This window comes from Mustela erminea, chromosome 20 (assembly GCF_009829155.1).
Source record: "Mustela erminea isolate mMusErm1 chromosome 20, mMusErm1.Pri, whole genome shotgun sequence".
Taxonomy (NCBI): domain Eukaryota; kingdom Metazoa; phylum Chordata; class Mammalia; order Carnivora; family Mustelidae; genus Mustela; species Mustela erminea.
In genome coordinates, this window is record NC_045633.1 from 33,449,310 (window position 1) to 33,464,591 (window position 15,282).

The 15,282-nt window shown below is 48.4% G+C and overlaps 1 protein-coding gene across 2 annotated transcripts in view; it reads left to right on the forward strand.

The window, feature by feature from the left end:
• The window catches only part of YWHAG (tyrosine 3-monooxygenase/tryptophan 5-monooxygenase activation protein gamma), a 30,247-nt gene extending 21,329 nt beyond the window's left edge, over positions 1–8,918 (forward strand). Inside the window, exons 2-3 of one of the 2 annotated variants that reach the window (XM_032327322.1) lie at positions 5,476–6,141; positions 7,099–8,918. In XM_032327322.1, the coding sequence (XP_032183213.1) occupies positions 5,476–6,132 (657 nt within the window). In that variant the 3' untranslated portion in view covers positions 6,133–6,141; positions 7,099–8,918. Of the gene's footprint in view, positions 1–5,475 lie in introns of both variants that reach the window. The other variant, XM_032327321.1, reaches the window with a different exon arrangement.
• The last annotated feature ends 6,364 nt before the right edge of the window (positions 8,919–15,282 follow it).

A 15,282-nucleotide genomic window follows, 5' to 3' on the forward strand; every position in this document is an offset into this window, starting at 1 on the left:
ACATTGAATTCTCATTCTGTCTTGGTTAAGCCTTTTCTTGGACACTATGAACATAAGTTTTTTCCTTTTAAAAAGTTATTTTTTGACTATATTTAAAAATTTTATTCATTTGAAAGAGAAGAGCACAAGCAGGGGAAGGGGCGAGGCAGATTCCCCACGGAGCTGCAAGCCTGATCTGGGGTTCCATCTCAGCATTTGGGGAGATCATGACCTGAACCTCACAGACACCCCATCTTTTAACTTTTAAAACTAGTGTGGTTGGGATCTCTCTTTCTTTCTTTTTTTTCTTTTTTTTAAGATTTTATTTATTTATTTGACAGAGATCACAAGTAGACAGAGAGGGGGAAGCAGGCTTCCCCTTGAGCAGAGAGCCCTGGGCAGAACTCGATCCCAGGACCCTGAGATCATGACCTGAGCCAAAGGCAGAGGCTTCAACCCATTGAGCCACCCAGGCGCCCAGGATCTCTATTTCTTTTATTTATTTATTTATTTATTTATTTATTTATTTATTTTTAAAGATTTTATTTATTTTTTTGACAGAGAGAGATCACAAGCAGGCAGAGAGGCAGGCAGAGAGATAGGGGGAAGCAGGCTCCCTGCTGAGCAGAGAGCCTGATGTGGGGCTCGATCCCAGGACCCTGGGATCATGACCCGAGCCGAAAGCAGAGGCCTCAACCCACTGAGCCACCCAGGCGCCCTCGGGATCTCTATTTCAATGTAAAAATCACAGATTCATTGTCAACAAGTTCTTTAGATCTTAAGGATTTTTTTTGAAATTCAGATTTAAGGTTTTTAGAGAAACTTTGAGCGGATTTTTTTTTTTTTAAATAAAAGATTTTATTTATTTATTTGACAGACAACAGATCACAAGTAGGCAGAGAGTCAGGTAGAGAGAGAGGAGGAAGCAGGCTCCCTGCTGAGCAGAGAACCCTACGTGGGGCTTGATCCCAGGACTCTGGGATCATGACCTGAGTCAGAGGCAGAGGCTTTAACCCACTGAGCCACCCAGGCGCCCAAGAAACTTTGAGCGGACTTTAAGAGTTAAAGGTTTTTCCCTCTAACTTAGTTTTTCAGTGGCAGAGAACATCTGAGTATGTTCCAAATGTGGTTGAGTTTACTGGATCTAAAGGTGACACTGCCACTTCCTAATCTCCACGTTCCTCCTGGTCTCAGGCAGTTGTGCAGACTTTACAGAAGCACACGGTGCTGCCTTTGGGCTCTGCAGCCCTAACTTCATTTGCAGCAGGAGGAGACCCAGCAGTATAGGGTACTGGTGAGGTCATGTGAGCTTTAAATAGTCGCTGGCTCTGGAAATAAGGACAGCATGATTTAGGGGAAAGGCTAGAACTCAATGGCCTTAGGCATTCTGGCTTCTCTTTGCATTGGAGACCGTGATCCGGTTGCAATAGTGGCGGCCAGCCTATAAGGCCAGAGTCCTGTGGTATGTGCCTGAGGCTTGCAAAGGCCTCAGCTTGTTTGAAAGCCAGTCCGCGGAGTGTTTTCAGGCTATATGACACTAAAGTTTATGGAAAGGAAGTGATGTAAGCTAAGGAAATTTCAACTTAGAAAACAGGATGAAACGGAGACGAGATACTTGATACAGGGATATAAGCTGGCAGATGGTTATGTAAGAAGTTTAGAGGCTGCTTATGCTGAGAATTAAGATGGAAAATTATCCAAGGTATTCTCCAAAGTAATTGCTCATGTCTCTGTCACTTTACTGGGTCAAGAGCACTTAATCGTTTATCTAATGCACTCTTTACACTAACTTTATGGAAAAGGCAGAAATCTAAGTTTTTTGTTTTTTTTTTTTAAGATTTTATTTATTTATTTGATAGACAGAGATCACAAGTAGGCAGAGAGGCAGGCAGAGAGAGAGGAGGAAGCAGGCTCCCCGCTGAGCAGAGAGCCCGATGCGGGGCTCAATCCTAGTACCCTGGGATCATGACCTGAGCCGAAGGCAGAGGCTTAACCCACTGAGCCACCCAGGTGCCCCCAGAAATCTAAGTTTTACAGAGAGGAAAATCGAGGCCTAGAGATGAAATGTTTGCCCTCAAGGTCACTTAGTACGGTGGGATTGTTGGGACTGGGAAAACGGGTGTTCTGGGTTAGCTGAATACACATCAGAAATCAGCAGGAGAGGGGCGCCTGGGTGGCTCAGTGGGTTAAAGCCTCTGCCTTCGGCTCAGGTCATGATCCCAGAGTCCTGGGATCGAGCCCCGCATCCGGCTCTCTGCTCATCAGGGAGCCTGCTTTCCCCTCTCCTCCTGTCTCTCTGCCTGCCTCTCTGCCTACTTGTGATCTGTCTGTCAAATAAATAAAGAAAATCTTTAAAAAAAAAAAAAAAAAAAGAAAGAAAGAAATCAGCAGGAGTGACAGAGTGATCTGTGGGGTGCCTGGGTGGCTCAGTGGGTTAAGCCCCTGCCTTCGGCTCAGGTCATGATCTCAGGGTCCTGGGATCGAGCCCTGCATTGGGCTCTCTGTTCAGCGGGGAGCCTGCTTCCCCCTCTCTCTCTGCCTGCCTCTCTGCCTACTTGAGATCTCTGTCTGTCAAATAAATAAAAATTTTCCAAAAAAAAAAAAAAAAAGAGTGATCTGTGGGTTGAGCAGAGGGTCTCCAAAGCCCTCTATAATATGTAAAGAATTGGATGTGGGAGGGAAAAAAAAGAATTGAATGTAAGACGATATGAGCTGCTTTATTCCGGAGAAGTGGTGTCTCCACAGGGGAATGGGGTTGGGGGTCATAGAACAGAAAGCACTGTCCTGGTTGCCTCTGCTCTCAAGTCCAGTAGTACAGAAACCCTGTCTTCCCAACTCTACCGTCACAAGAGAGCCATGTCTGGTAGAGGTCTTGTTCTTTAGTATAATGGGAGAATCAAAAATGCATAGTAAAAGGGTAACAGAAGCTGCTAATTGGTATGAGAAATATATATTTTTTAAGATTTTATTTATTTGACAGAGATCACAAGTAGGCAGGTGCTGGGCTGGGGGTGGGGAAGCAGGCTTCCCCACTGAGCAGAGAGCCCGAAGTGGGGCTCAATCCCAGGACCCTGGGGTCATGACTGGAGCTGAAGGCAGAGGCTTTAACCCACTGAGCCACCCAGACACCCCAGTATAAGAAATATTTTGAGTATAGGGCGCCTGGGTGGCTCAGTGGCTTAAGTGTCTTGCCTTTGGCTCAGGTCATTATCCCAGGGTCCTGGAATTGAGCCCCATATCGGGGCTCCCTGCTCAGTGTGGCGGCTGCTTTGCCCTCTGCCCCTCCCCCCACTTGTGAACTTTTTGTTCTCTCTCTCAAATAAATAAAATCTCTTAAAAAATATTTGAGTATATATCATTTGCTAGATATTGTGGGAATTAGCAAACTTGATTAATTCTTTCAAAGAGTGAATTGCTGGGGCGTCTGGGTGGCTCAGGGGGTTAGGCCTCTGCCTTTGGCTCCAGTCATGGTCTCAGGGTCCTGGGTTCCATCCCCATGTAGGACTCTGCTCAGCGGGAAGCCTGCTTCCTCCTCTCTGCCTGCCTCTCCACCTACTTGTGATCTCTCTCTCTCTCTCTCTCTGTCAAATAAATAAATAAAATCTTAAAAAAAAAAAAAGGATAACTTGCTTGCAGTAAACTAATAAGTATGATGTGGTTTGTGTTCTGTTTTAATTACCTCTTGAGAGATAATATTTAATTTACACAACCAGTTGCGCTAAGCATAACCTTCCGTACCTCTCGGTTTATGAAAGTGCCATACATACTAAATGTGAATGATTCACATGTAGAGAAGTCTCTTGGTATCCCAGTGCCCCCAAAATAATTTTGGTATTTCATTTTGGATTCTGTCTCCCCACCTGCCCCCCTCCAACACCTGTAATTAATACAAATGTAATGTAGATGCTGCGGTTGGTGCACACCCAGATCAGTGAGGGTTCAAGAGAGCGGCCAGTCTTAACGGTGTGGAAGGAAAGATGGGGAAGAATCATAGAGGACATGAAGATTAGCTGTTAACTTGTTCTTGACACTTGTATAAGTCTCCCGGGCCGGGGGAGCAGAACAAAGGGCAGAAGTATGACGTTTTTGTTGCACTTAACAGTGCTGTGACTGGGGGCGCCTGGGTGGCTCAGTGGGTTAAGCCGCTGCCTTCGGCTCAGGTCATGATCTCAGGGTCCTGGGATCAATTTTAGTATATGTGCTGCCGAAGCGAGCACAGGGTCCTGGGATCAAGTCCCGCATCGGGCTCTCTGCTCAGCAGGGAGCCTGCTTCCCTCTCTCTCTCTCTGCCTGCCTCTCCATCTACTTGTGATTTCTCTCTGTTAAATAAATACATAAAATCTTAAAAAAAAAAAAAAAATGCTGTGACTGGATCCACAGGTAGGAGAGGACAGGCGAGAGAAGTATCTAGTCTTTCTGAAATAGCGAATGGCCTGGGATTCTTGGTGTTGTGGCTTAGCCACTGACGTAGTACCCCAGTTTAGACACAACAGCCAGACAAATAAAAATCTCTTGTCCGATTAGGAATAAAAAACGAGAGAGCTCTGTCCTCCTTGTAAAAAGTTTCTGTTTTGCGTGGTAGACCGTGGTATATGGCTCTGATACGACGGGCATGAGGGGACATAAGGGAATGCGGTGTGATGGACTCAGTTTAATTTTTTTGTTACAGGCAGTTGTTTGGAAATGTAAAAATGCAGAGCATTGGCGTGTTGTTGCTCTAGTTTCCTCTGGGTGATTAATTGTTGGGGTGATAAAGATCGGAACTTAGAAGTGCCCATATTGAAAGAAGCATTAATTTCTCTTGGCCCCTCCAGCTTAGAAGTACCTTGCTTGCCTCTCCTCTTTTGTATTGCTCATAGCGTGCAGCGTGCGACAAGTGTGTCCTCGTAGTTGCTGACATTTCTGTGTTCAGACTCAGTCCCGTGCCCCCATGTGACTTCCCTTCCTGAGATGTGTAGTTCATACGCTCTTAACCCAAGAGCAGAAAAGCCGCCTCGTTTCCCAAAAGGCACCTTGAACTTGACTTCAGAATATTCTCACTGAAAAGGGATGGAACTGAGCAGACAGGACATGGTTAGAAGGAAAGTGTCCGTCTGATTGCCTAAAAAACTGTTGAGGTACGTGATAGCCATCTGTGCTTCAAATCCCCAGGATTGGCATGTATGTAACGTTCCAGGAGAGAATTACTAACCGTATCCGATTGAGATCAAAATCTGGTTTGTTGTCCGAGAGCTCAACCTGATAGATCTTCAATGAAACAGCTTTTCTAGGGAGGAAACAGGGGTTCAGGCACCACTGATGGGGCTGCAGTGTTTGCCTTCTTTGTCGTTCGTTCTGCCTCTGTCCCCCTGTGCGCACCTGCACAGTCTCGCCGTTCTTCCTGTCCATCGCTTGAGTCACCCGGAGAATCTGTTAGTGTTTAGTCGCATAAAGATGAGATCAGCCCAAGGGACGTCATCTGGACGCTAACTACTCTTCATTCTCTCTTTCTCTTAGGTGACAGAGCTGAACGAGCCACTGTCCAACGAAGAGAGAAACCTCCTGTCCGTGGCCTACAAGAATGTAGTCGGGGCACGCCGTTCTTCCTGGAGGGTCATCAGCAGCATTGAGCAGAAGACCTCCGCCGACGGCAACGAGAAGAAGATAGAGATGGTCCGTGCTTACCGTGAGAAGATCGAGAAGGAGCTGGAGGCGGTATGTCAGGATGTGCTGAGCCTGCTGGATAACTACCTGATCAAGAATTGCAGCGAGACCCAGTACGAGAGCAAAGTGTTTTACCTGAAGATGAAAGGGGACTATTACCGCTACCTGGCCGAAGTCGCCACCGGAGAGAAGAGGGCGACCGTCGTGGAGTCCTCTGAGAAGGCCTATAGCGAAGCGCACGAGATCAGCAAGGAGCACATGCAGCCCACTCACCCCATTAGATTAGGCCTGGCTCTTAACTACTCCGTTTTCTACTACGAGATCCAGAACGCCCCGGAGCAAGCCTGCCACTTGGCCAAGACCGCCTTTGATGACGCCATCGCCGAGCTCGACACTCTGAACGAGGACTCCTACAAGGACTCCACTCTCATCATGCAGCTCCTCCGCGACAACCTCACGCTCTGGACAAGCGATCAGCAAGACGACGACGGCGGCGAAGGCAACAATTAAGGCCCCCAGGTGGACTGGCAGCGCCCGCTGATGCTACTACTGCAGTCTTTATTTTTTCCCATGAGCTGGGGGTCGGGTGGGGGAGGGAAAGGGAGGGATGACCTTCCTAGGGAGAAGCCCACGACCTGTCCTGTCTTTGATCGCCTCTTTGACATTTTTGCCAAAATACCACTAGTGGAAAGTCAGGCTAGCTGTGCTCGTATTGGAATAGCAGCCTCACACTGGCGTCTGGACTGTTCTGTAGATGGAATGCAGGCGGAGCTGTCTGTCTTTAATCTAACTTATTGCTAGAGAATAGGGTTTTAAGACGAAAAGAAAACTGAAACGGGATTGGCCCTCATTCAGTGAGTTCTGTGGTTCCAGTAAGGATTTGTATGTACATACACTCTTGTCTTACGTTTTGGGTACTGTTGTCTCATCTGTTCTAGCTGTGCGTTTCTTTTCAGGGTGTACTCGACCAGCCATGGACTAGTGTAAATCCCGAACGGACAGACTTGGAACATAAGGCGTGTTTATCCTTATGGTTTAGGCCTGGCCAGTTTCCCGAGTCTCGGATTAGCTGACAGTATTAACACTAAATTGCAGTTTACAGTATTTCTACATGACAGCCATACGTAACATCAAGCCATTGATTGTGTATTTTCCTTTGCTAGTTTACTTTGGCTTTACATCCGTAGTCAGCCTTATCCTGGTCGGGTTTTGCTGTTCGCTGTCTCCCAGGCCACAAGGCTTGCCTGAGGGGAATCGCAGCTCCTTTTAGGTTTTGGTTATTAGGTGCTTGGCAGGTGGCTGTGGGATTTGTACCCTTCTTCCTCTTAACTCAAATCCACCGCAAAAATGATGAATCACTTTAATAGAAACGTTAAACACCACAAAAATAGAGAAAATTCAGGTCTGTATGTCATTGATTGTGTTGATAATTTTCAGAGAACTCCTGATTTTTAAGCTGCCACGCTCCTTCCTCAGGGATCACGCTGCCATCACTCTGGAGTGTTCCCCGCTGGACCTTCTGCTGGTGGCTCTCGGGACGGTGGAGACGCCGTTGAGCTGGAGAATCTGGGCAGTCATCTTGAGGAAGGTTGTGGTGCAGTGTGTGGAAATTCAGGTGCTAGAAGCTTACTGGTAGAAAAACCCAAAAGGAAGAGAAGAGCTCTTCTGTTCATAAGCACTCTGTCCGATTTCGGGAGCCTCGTAAGCATGTCCGTTTTTCCTCCCCGAAAACACTCCTTCCCTAAGCAGTTGTTGTAGGAAAACGAACTAAAGGCATTATCAGATAATAAATCACTCCTATTTGACCAAGACTTTTTCTACATTTTTTTTTTTCTTTTTAATGAAAGCATCAAAGCGAGAGAGTCCTTTCTCTCTTGTACAGTTGACACATGCTCTGGAATTGAAGGAAACTACGTTGCTGTTTCCACAAATTTGTTCTCAGTTTAGCCTTAGGTCCTTCATTCTTATTTTGGAAAAATCTGTCTGAAAAACGTGACCTGTTGAGTGTGTGTTCAGCCTTTCTTTACAAGACCAGAAGCGGTGTGAACTCCCGAGATACGGAGGTAATAACGCCAGACTCGCTTTGTTTGTTGCTGCGGTTTAGTCAAGGAGAGGTATGAGGAATAATTGAGGAAACACTGACCGTTGCTTTTTGCAGTTTACCAAAATCGGACTTAAGAGTTGGGAAATGAGTATGTGTGACAGGATCCAGGTGACCGTGAGGACGAGAACAGTGATGCCCTGTAGCATGGCACAGTCTACCCAGCGTGACTTTCCTTAGAAGGTTCCCTCCATACGCTAGAGCAAAAGTCCCAATTAACTGAACCCTAGCAGAACTAGAAGAGAGCTGTACAGCTTTTGTGCCATCACCGGGGCCCTAAAGTCAATGCCATGGATGGGAAATGATGGGGGGTTGGGGGGGAGGGGTAGGTGGGGCTTTCCTTAACTTATCTTCATGTCCAGTGAGCAGTGTTTTGTCCTTCCTTGTAGCCTTTGGAAATGATTTACTGGAATTACAAAACCTATTTTTTCTTTTAAATTTCAGCTTTGGCTCTGGCTGCTTTTTAGAATAATGCAAGATAACAGTTACACCTGAGGGCTAAAAATGAAGAGGGAACGGGAGACTTGATATTTAAGCAGCTTGAATGGTTTCTTTTCTTTTCTTTATTTTTAAAGAAATGCACTTGCCTCTGATACTGTCTCTCCAGTGAAATGATTACTCCTCCATTACTCTATTGATACAATATTGTGCATGCTAGTGTTGTATTTCTATACAGTAGCTTGAAATTTATTAACTTATACTGTAGGTGTTATGTATTCCTATGACAAAAAAAAATTAAGTCTTCAAATTTTTTAAAGTTTTTTTAATTTAATTTTTCCTTTGGGGGTACAGTTTGCTCTACCAAATAGTGATCGTAACAAATTGATCTGTTTTGGATGTTGCTATAGTGACATGCAGTTATATATTTTGTTTTTAAGGGGGGGGAGCAAAAGAAACACCAGTGTTAGCTTAATCTTAATGTCTGGTGTTTGTCATGGTGAAATTATAACTATTAATTACAGTGTAGGAGAACAATGACTATGTTCTCTGAATGAGCCTTTGTGCTTTTTGTCATGTTATGCAGTGAACTATTTTTAAGGTCTAATCAGTGATTATTTTTCCAACTCCGTGTTTCTCTAAGGAATTATTTCACACACGGACCATTCTTAGCAGTTTTCCTCAGTGATGGAATATCATGAATATGTGAGTCATTATGTAGCTGTCGCACATTGAGCAAATAAACTTACAGATCTGATGTCAGTGCCACTTAGTTTTATTTAAATGACTTTAACTGCCCTTTGCTTCCCAAGGGTTGGTGGGACTGGGGGCAGGGGACATCCCTGTCTTGGAAAGTACCTAGAGCTGGGGGGGTCAGACCCGGGTTTGCTGACCTTGAAAAATCATTGCACCTTCTGGGCCAGTGTTTCTCCTGCAGAATGAGCACGTGCAGGTAGATCTCGAAAGGCCTATCCAGGGGTGTGATCTGTGAGAAGCACAGACCTGAGTTTGAGTTATGGCTCCTGTCAGTCTTGGGTAAATTCTGAAACTTCTGAGCTTTGGGGTGTAGGTCTAAATGGAAACCGGGTCATGTGCCTGGTTCAGTCTCCAGGGAGGCGCCCGGTATTGTTGGAGATCTCATTAAGTCTTAGCTGAGGTGGTGCTCTGCGTTGAAAATGTTCATAAATAAATGGTCTTGGGTCTAGTGCCTCCGAGGTGGTTGGCAGCCTCAGGTGGTGAGGCCTGAGCTCTCAGGAGCGTTGCTGTTGCTGGTGGCAGCTGTCAGAGTGCGCCCACCGCATGAATCACATCCCTGGGTGTGGGGGTGTTCTGCCTCGATCATTGTGGGGAGGGATATTTATCTAAAGGGAGGAAGAATGCCAAGGTGAAGGCTTTCTTCTGTCACCTTGGGTGTGCTCCAGCAAAGGGGTGGGGGTATTTGAAAGAGGGTGGCTTTTTAATTTTGGGGTAATCAGAATTCACATTGTAGGAATAATGATTTGTGCAAACCAGGTTTTTGCCGCGTACTGGATGATTTCACCTGTGTTGGCTCCTTTGTTGCTCACAACCACCCCGAGTGCCATCATGGGCACAGCTGCGGATAGAGAAGTGGTGGATGTGCCCAAGTTCCTACGACGTCAGAGCCCTAGTCCTGGGCCTTCCTGAGCCTTGCCTACAGGCTGCTTCTGCTCAGCCAGGAGACTAAGAAACTGAGTGGCAGCCACCATTCAGCACGCGGTGACAGCTCATTCATTGTGGGAGTTACTGAGGGTAGAGAGATGATCAGACGACATCTTCCCAAGGGGACAGTACACAGGCGGGCAACACCAGGGCGGTCCCATCACTGGCTCAGCAAAGCTCGGCAGGAAGAAGGGTGGCTCCTGGAAGTTCGCTGCCGTTAACACTCTTGTTTCCACCTTATCTTCCCGTTTTTTATGAGTGTCTGGAAATTGACAGAAGATCAGAAATTGCCCAGAGTACTTCCACGTACACTTAAATTTGTCTTAGGACAAAATGCTCTGTTGGTGCATTTCTATCCAGTTGGAATAGTTCCCCTTCATGCAGTGGTTCTTAAACTTTACAGGACCCCTTTACAAACTCTTTAAGAGCTTTTGCCTACGGGGGAGGGTGGGGTGTATCAAAAACCAGAAATTAAAAATACTCATTTGTTTAAAAATAATAGAAACCCATTACATGTTGCGATAAGTAACCGTTTTGGGGTGCCTGGGTGGCTCAGTATGTTAAACGTCCCAATTCTGGATTTCGGCTCAGGGCTGTGAGCCCCGCATCGGGCTCCACAGTGGGCGTGGAGCCTGCTTACAATTCTCTCTCCCTCTGCCCCTCCCCAAAAAAGGAAAGAGGAGCATTGTTTTACAGTACTTCTGATCTCTTGCTAGAGGTTAGCTGGACTCGGTGTACCCACAGTTGCCCTCCATCCATTATGTTTGTTTTTTTTTTTTTAAGATTTTATTTATTTATTTGACAGAGAGAAATTACAAGTACACTGAGAGGCAGGCAGAGAGAGAGAGAAGGAAGCAGGCTCTCTGCTGAGCAGAGAGCCCGATGCGGGACTCGATCCCAGGACCCTGAGATCATGACCTGAGCCGAAGGCAGCGGCTTAACCCACTGAGCCACTCAGGTGCCCCATCCATCCATTATGTTTTTCGAGCTGAACTATTTGGAAAGAAAAAAAAAAACCCTGACATCACAACGATAAGTAGTCGGACACGGGTGGCCCCAAAGTTCTAATTCAGAAACTGCACAGTGCCCCTTGTACGGTACCAGTGATTGTGGGTCTCCTTAGCGTACTCCAGAACATAAAGCGAACTGGTAGCGGGAAGCAGTTAAAACGGTGGGTGACGGGGGAGCAGAGCAGAGTACAGGAGCAGAATTCCCCATTCCAAGAACGTGAGGGTGGGGTGGAAGGGCTGTCCACTGAGGTTCAGTGGCGAGGGCTTTCCGTGTAGCAAATCAGTTGCTGTTTGATGCCAGTAGTTTCCCTCCACTCTATTTATGTGTAATGACCACATGCATTGGCCTCTCTGCTGGTCAGCTGAGACTGCCTGTTGACTCCCACGGGCTGATCTAAGTAGCTAAGAATGGCAGCTACCGCCTCTGGGGTGTACAGTTGTCAAAGCAAGCGTGGAGGAAAAACCTGCTGAAAACTAGCTGGGTAACGCTTCTCTGGTTCTAGGAGTGACATTAAGTGGTAACCCAGCCTAATCAGAACATTGAAATGTGGTCCACCAGCTTGCCAAGTAGCCTGCTGGTTTGAATTTTCCAGTTCTGATACGGATCAGGATAAACGGTTGACTCCGAATGGCCATAAGCTCTAATTAACCAGATACCCGTGGTTGGTAGGGGGTGGGCCGAGAGTCGTTAGTACCAGGTCAGCTTTTTTGGTACCTCATGTTCATGCTTTCTCCACATGTGCCAAGACAAATGGGTTAAGATTGCCCAATATAAGTACTACTGTAAGATGGCATTCAGTTGATCCCCCTGGTGGAGAGGAAAGTCAGGAATTTGGGGACCATGAAAAGATGTTTTGGTTTATATTTCAGTAGGTAGTGCAGACGAATGAGAAATACGGAAGTGCAGTCTAAAACAGGTTTTTGTACTGCCTTCAAGCTAAGAATGTTTTCCACACTTTGAAAGGGTTGCGAAGGGAAAGAAAGAGCAAAGGGACAGTATGTTCCCCCACGGAACTTAGATGTATTTGCCATCTGGCCAGTAGTGGGGCGACCCCGGGTTTGTGGGTAATTCATTCTCCCATACCTGTTTCTAGCCGCCCACCTCCCCTTCTCAAAGGTAACGACTCTTCTCTGTTCTTGATCTGGCTCAGTTGGAGAGAGCAGACTAGACTGGCTCTGAGATGGATTTCTGCTGCTTTTGAGCAGTAAGTGACCTTTGGTCCATAAAAGGTTTTGCCTTGTGAGTCTAAACATGGTTAATTGAAATTGGGTGATCCTGGGAAAGTACTTCTCCAATTAGATTTAACCCTGTTTAAAGCATAGCGAGGTGGTGGTGGGTGGGGGGCATTTCACCCCCAACAGTCTATTTTGAGAAACTTCAAACAGAAAAGCTGAAAAGAATGATTCAGTGATAACCAAATAATGACTTTTTCAAGAAACCAGGCATCTGTAAGACATACCCTTTTTAAAACTTTTTTAAAGAGTTTATTTTTAGGTAATCTCTACACCCAATGTGGGACTCGAATTTACAACTCCGGGATCAGGAGTGCCCACTCTACCAAGAGCTGCAAGAGGTGGTCTTAGAGAATGTTCCACATTCTGGGTTTTCCAGTTGTTTTCCTCCTGTGTTACTTAATTGGTTCCCATCTTTGTTTTGTCTTGGGTGAGACTCACTCTGCCCTTCCATCCAGTCTTTTCAATGGTGTATGTGGAGTTGAGTTTGAATTGAAAGGGAGTCTGCTGGTGTGTACCGGGAACCAGGTGATCTTAAGGAATAGTCTGCACCAGGGCCTGTTACATGAGCCCATGAGGACTAAGCTGAAGGACAGGCTAGAGGGAGTGCCTGCCACCCATGGGAACCATAGGTTTTCCGAGTCTTCTCACCTAGGATGTTTTGCCTCCTTACAACTCTCTCCTGCACCCCCCCCACCCCCATGGATGAAGTGTTAGGTGCCCTGTCATCACTTGATTTAAAAAAAAATTTTTTTTTTTTAAGATTTTATTTATTTGACAGAGATCACAAGTAGGCAGAGAGGCAGGCAGAGAGAGAGAGAGAGAGGAGGAAGCAGGCTCCCTGCTGAGCAGAGAGCCTGATGCGGGACTCGATCCCAGGACCCTGAGATCATGACCTGAGCCGAAGTCAGCGGCCCAACCCACTGAGCCACCCAGGGGCCCCTAAAAATTTTTTTTAAAGATTTATTTATTTGACAGATCACAAGCAGGCAGAGAGGTAGGCAGAGGGGGAAGCAGGCTCCTCGCAGAGCAGAGAGCCAGATGCGGGGCTCAATCCCAGGGACCTGGGCTGAAGGCAGAGGCTTAACCCACTGAGCCACCCAGGCACCCCTCAAGTTGTTTTAACACAATCTTGGTGTTAGCTGCTTCTTCCTACAGTGATGGACTTTTCCCCTACTTACTCTTAGGGACCAAAAGAGTAATCAAACCCTTCTTCTTTTTCACTTAGCCTGAAGCTAGATTTTAGGAATGGGGTTTCAGTGGCTGGTGGGTTCCTTAAAGCCTGGTGGAAAATTCATTTTGGGTTCTGTTGAGTTTGTTATCAAAGCCTTCTGAAAGTCCTTGCCTCCCCAGATACAGAGGTATAATGTCATTATGGTTTACAGATGTTTTTGCCTTCTCCATTAGGAACCTGCTCAGTTTTGTTTTAACATTTTACTTATTTATTTGAGAGAGGGACACACAGTGAGAGGGAACACAAGCAGGGAGAGCGGGAGAGGGAGAAGCAGGCCCCCATCGAGCAGGGAGCCCTATGTGGGGCTCCATCCTAGGACCCTGGGATCATGACCTGAGCCCATGATGGCAGAGGCTTAACCACCGAGCCACCCAGGAGCCCCAAACCTCAGTTTCAAAAACCTGTCTTTTGGGGAGCATTGTGGGCCCTCGAAGATGAATTCTAAGTTGCAGAGGATTGCGTAGTGGGCAGACGAGGAGTGAAACCTATTCTCTTGCCCTAAATGAGGAGACTGGCTTAGAAATAGAGACAAGATTTCAGGAATAATGGCTAGGTAACCGGTATAAAGGATAAGCAGTTTATGGATGACGATTGCACACATTTTTAGGCGAGTCCCTTTCCACGTGATCTCCCCAAATTCTGTCCAAAATCAAGCAGCTGCTGCATCTGTCTTCTGAGCGAAAGGAGCAATAATAATTGGTCCCCGCAGTGTGTTAGGTAGGACTTAAGGTTTCTTTGCCTAGTGGTGACAGGGCCAAAATGAACCTGGACAGCAGAACCCAAAACGCCTTTGTCCATCCCTCACGACTCGCCCTCCTCCCCCAAATGCACCAGCGACGACTGGTCAGGCCACTCCTGTACCATTACCGGGGGTACCAGCCGGTTTGCTGGGCGCTGGAGCTGGGAGTAAGGGGGGGGTCCTCCACCCACCTGGGCACGGCCCCGCCTAGGCACTGCCCCTACCCCTACCCCCAACCCCGGCTCCCGCCCCGCGTTTCCTCCAGGCTCTGCTTCCTGCCAGCCTCTGGGCAGCCTCGGTGCCAGCACACGTGGGACACCCGTGCACGGGCTTCTCTCGGGTCACTTCCCATCCCAAACACCTGGGCCCTGCCCGCCTCGGTTCGGCGCAGGCACATGAGCGAGCCGCCCGGCCCTACGCGGGCGTGTGCACCCCGCAGGTGCTCGCCCCCACGCTCCCGCCACGGGACTACGGACAAGCCCGCGCCCTGAAGAACGCGCGGCCCTCACAAGCCGGGGTCGCGAAGGTTCCAGGACGGGCCAGGCACCCGGATGGGAGCTGGGCGGGACACGGCCCGCCTTCCAATCTCGGACAGTGGCGAGAACCAATCACAGGCCAGCCTGTCCCGCTCTTCCAATGGTCGGCCTGTTGCTAGCCCTGCGCCGGGATCTGCCTGCGCAGGCGCGCAGGCCCGATTCGCGCCCGCCGCGGGGCTGGGTCCTGCTCTTCCGCCCTGCCTCAGCCCGCCTCCGCTCTCCTCGGGCGCAGTTGTCCCCCTGAGGAGCCTGGTCTGGGCGCTGGCGGTGTTATCACGCCGTGTAGGCGGTTGGCCACGTCTCTGGGCGCCCGCTTTCCCTCCGAACCAGTGCCTGCCCCTCCGTTTCCGAACAGCCGGCGGAACCGCAACCGCCCGGAGCGGGCTTCCCGTGCGCCCGCCCCTGCGCAGCCCTCCCCTGCGAGCAGCCTGGGGGTGGGGGTGGGGGCTGCAGAGGAGGAGGCCGGGGCTCGGTGCAGCCTCCACCCTAACAGCAGTCGAAGGGGCTCGGGGAGGGAGGCGACTTGGGTCTGTCACACGGAGGCCCCATGGCCCCGTAAGCTGGCGTCGGGAAGCGCTGAAGCCGCCCCGGCCTCTTCCTGGCATTCCAGGCCTCGCCTGCCTCACGGCCCCGTCCTCCTGAGGGAGGGAGGGCCGGCTTCACCCCCCACCCCCCAAAGGCCCCCTGTC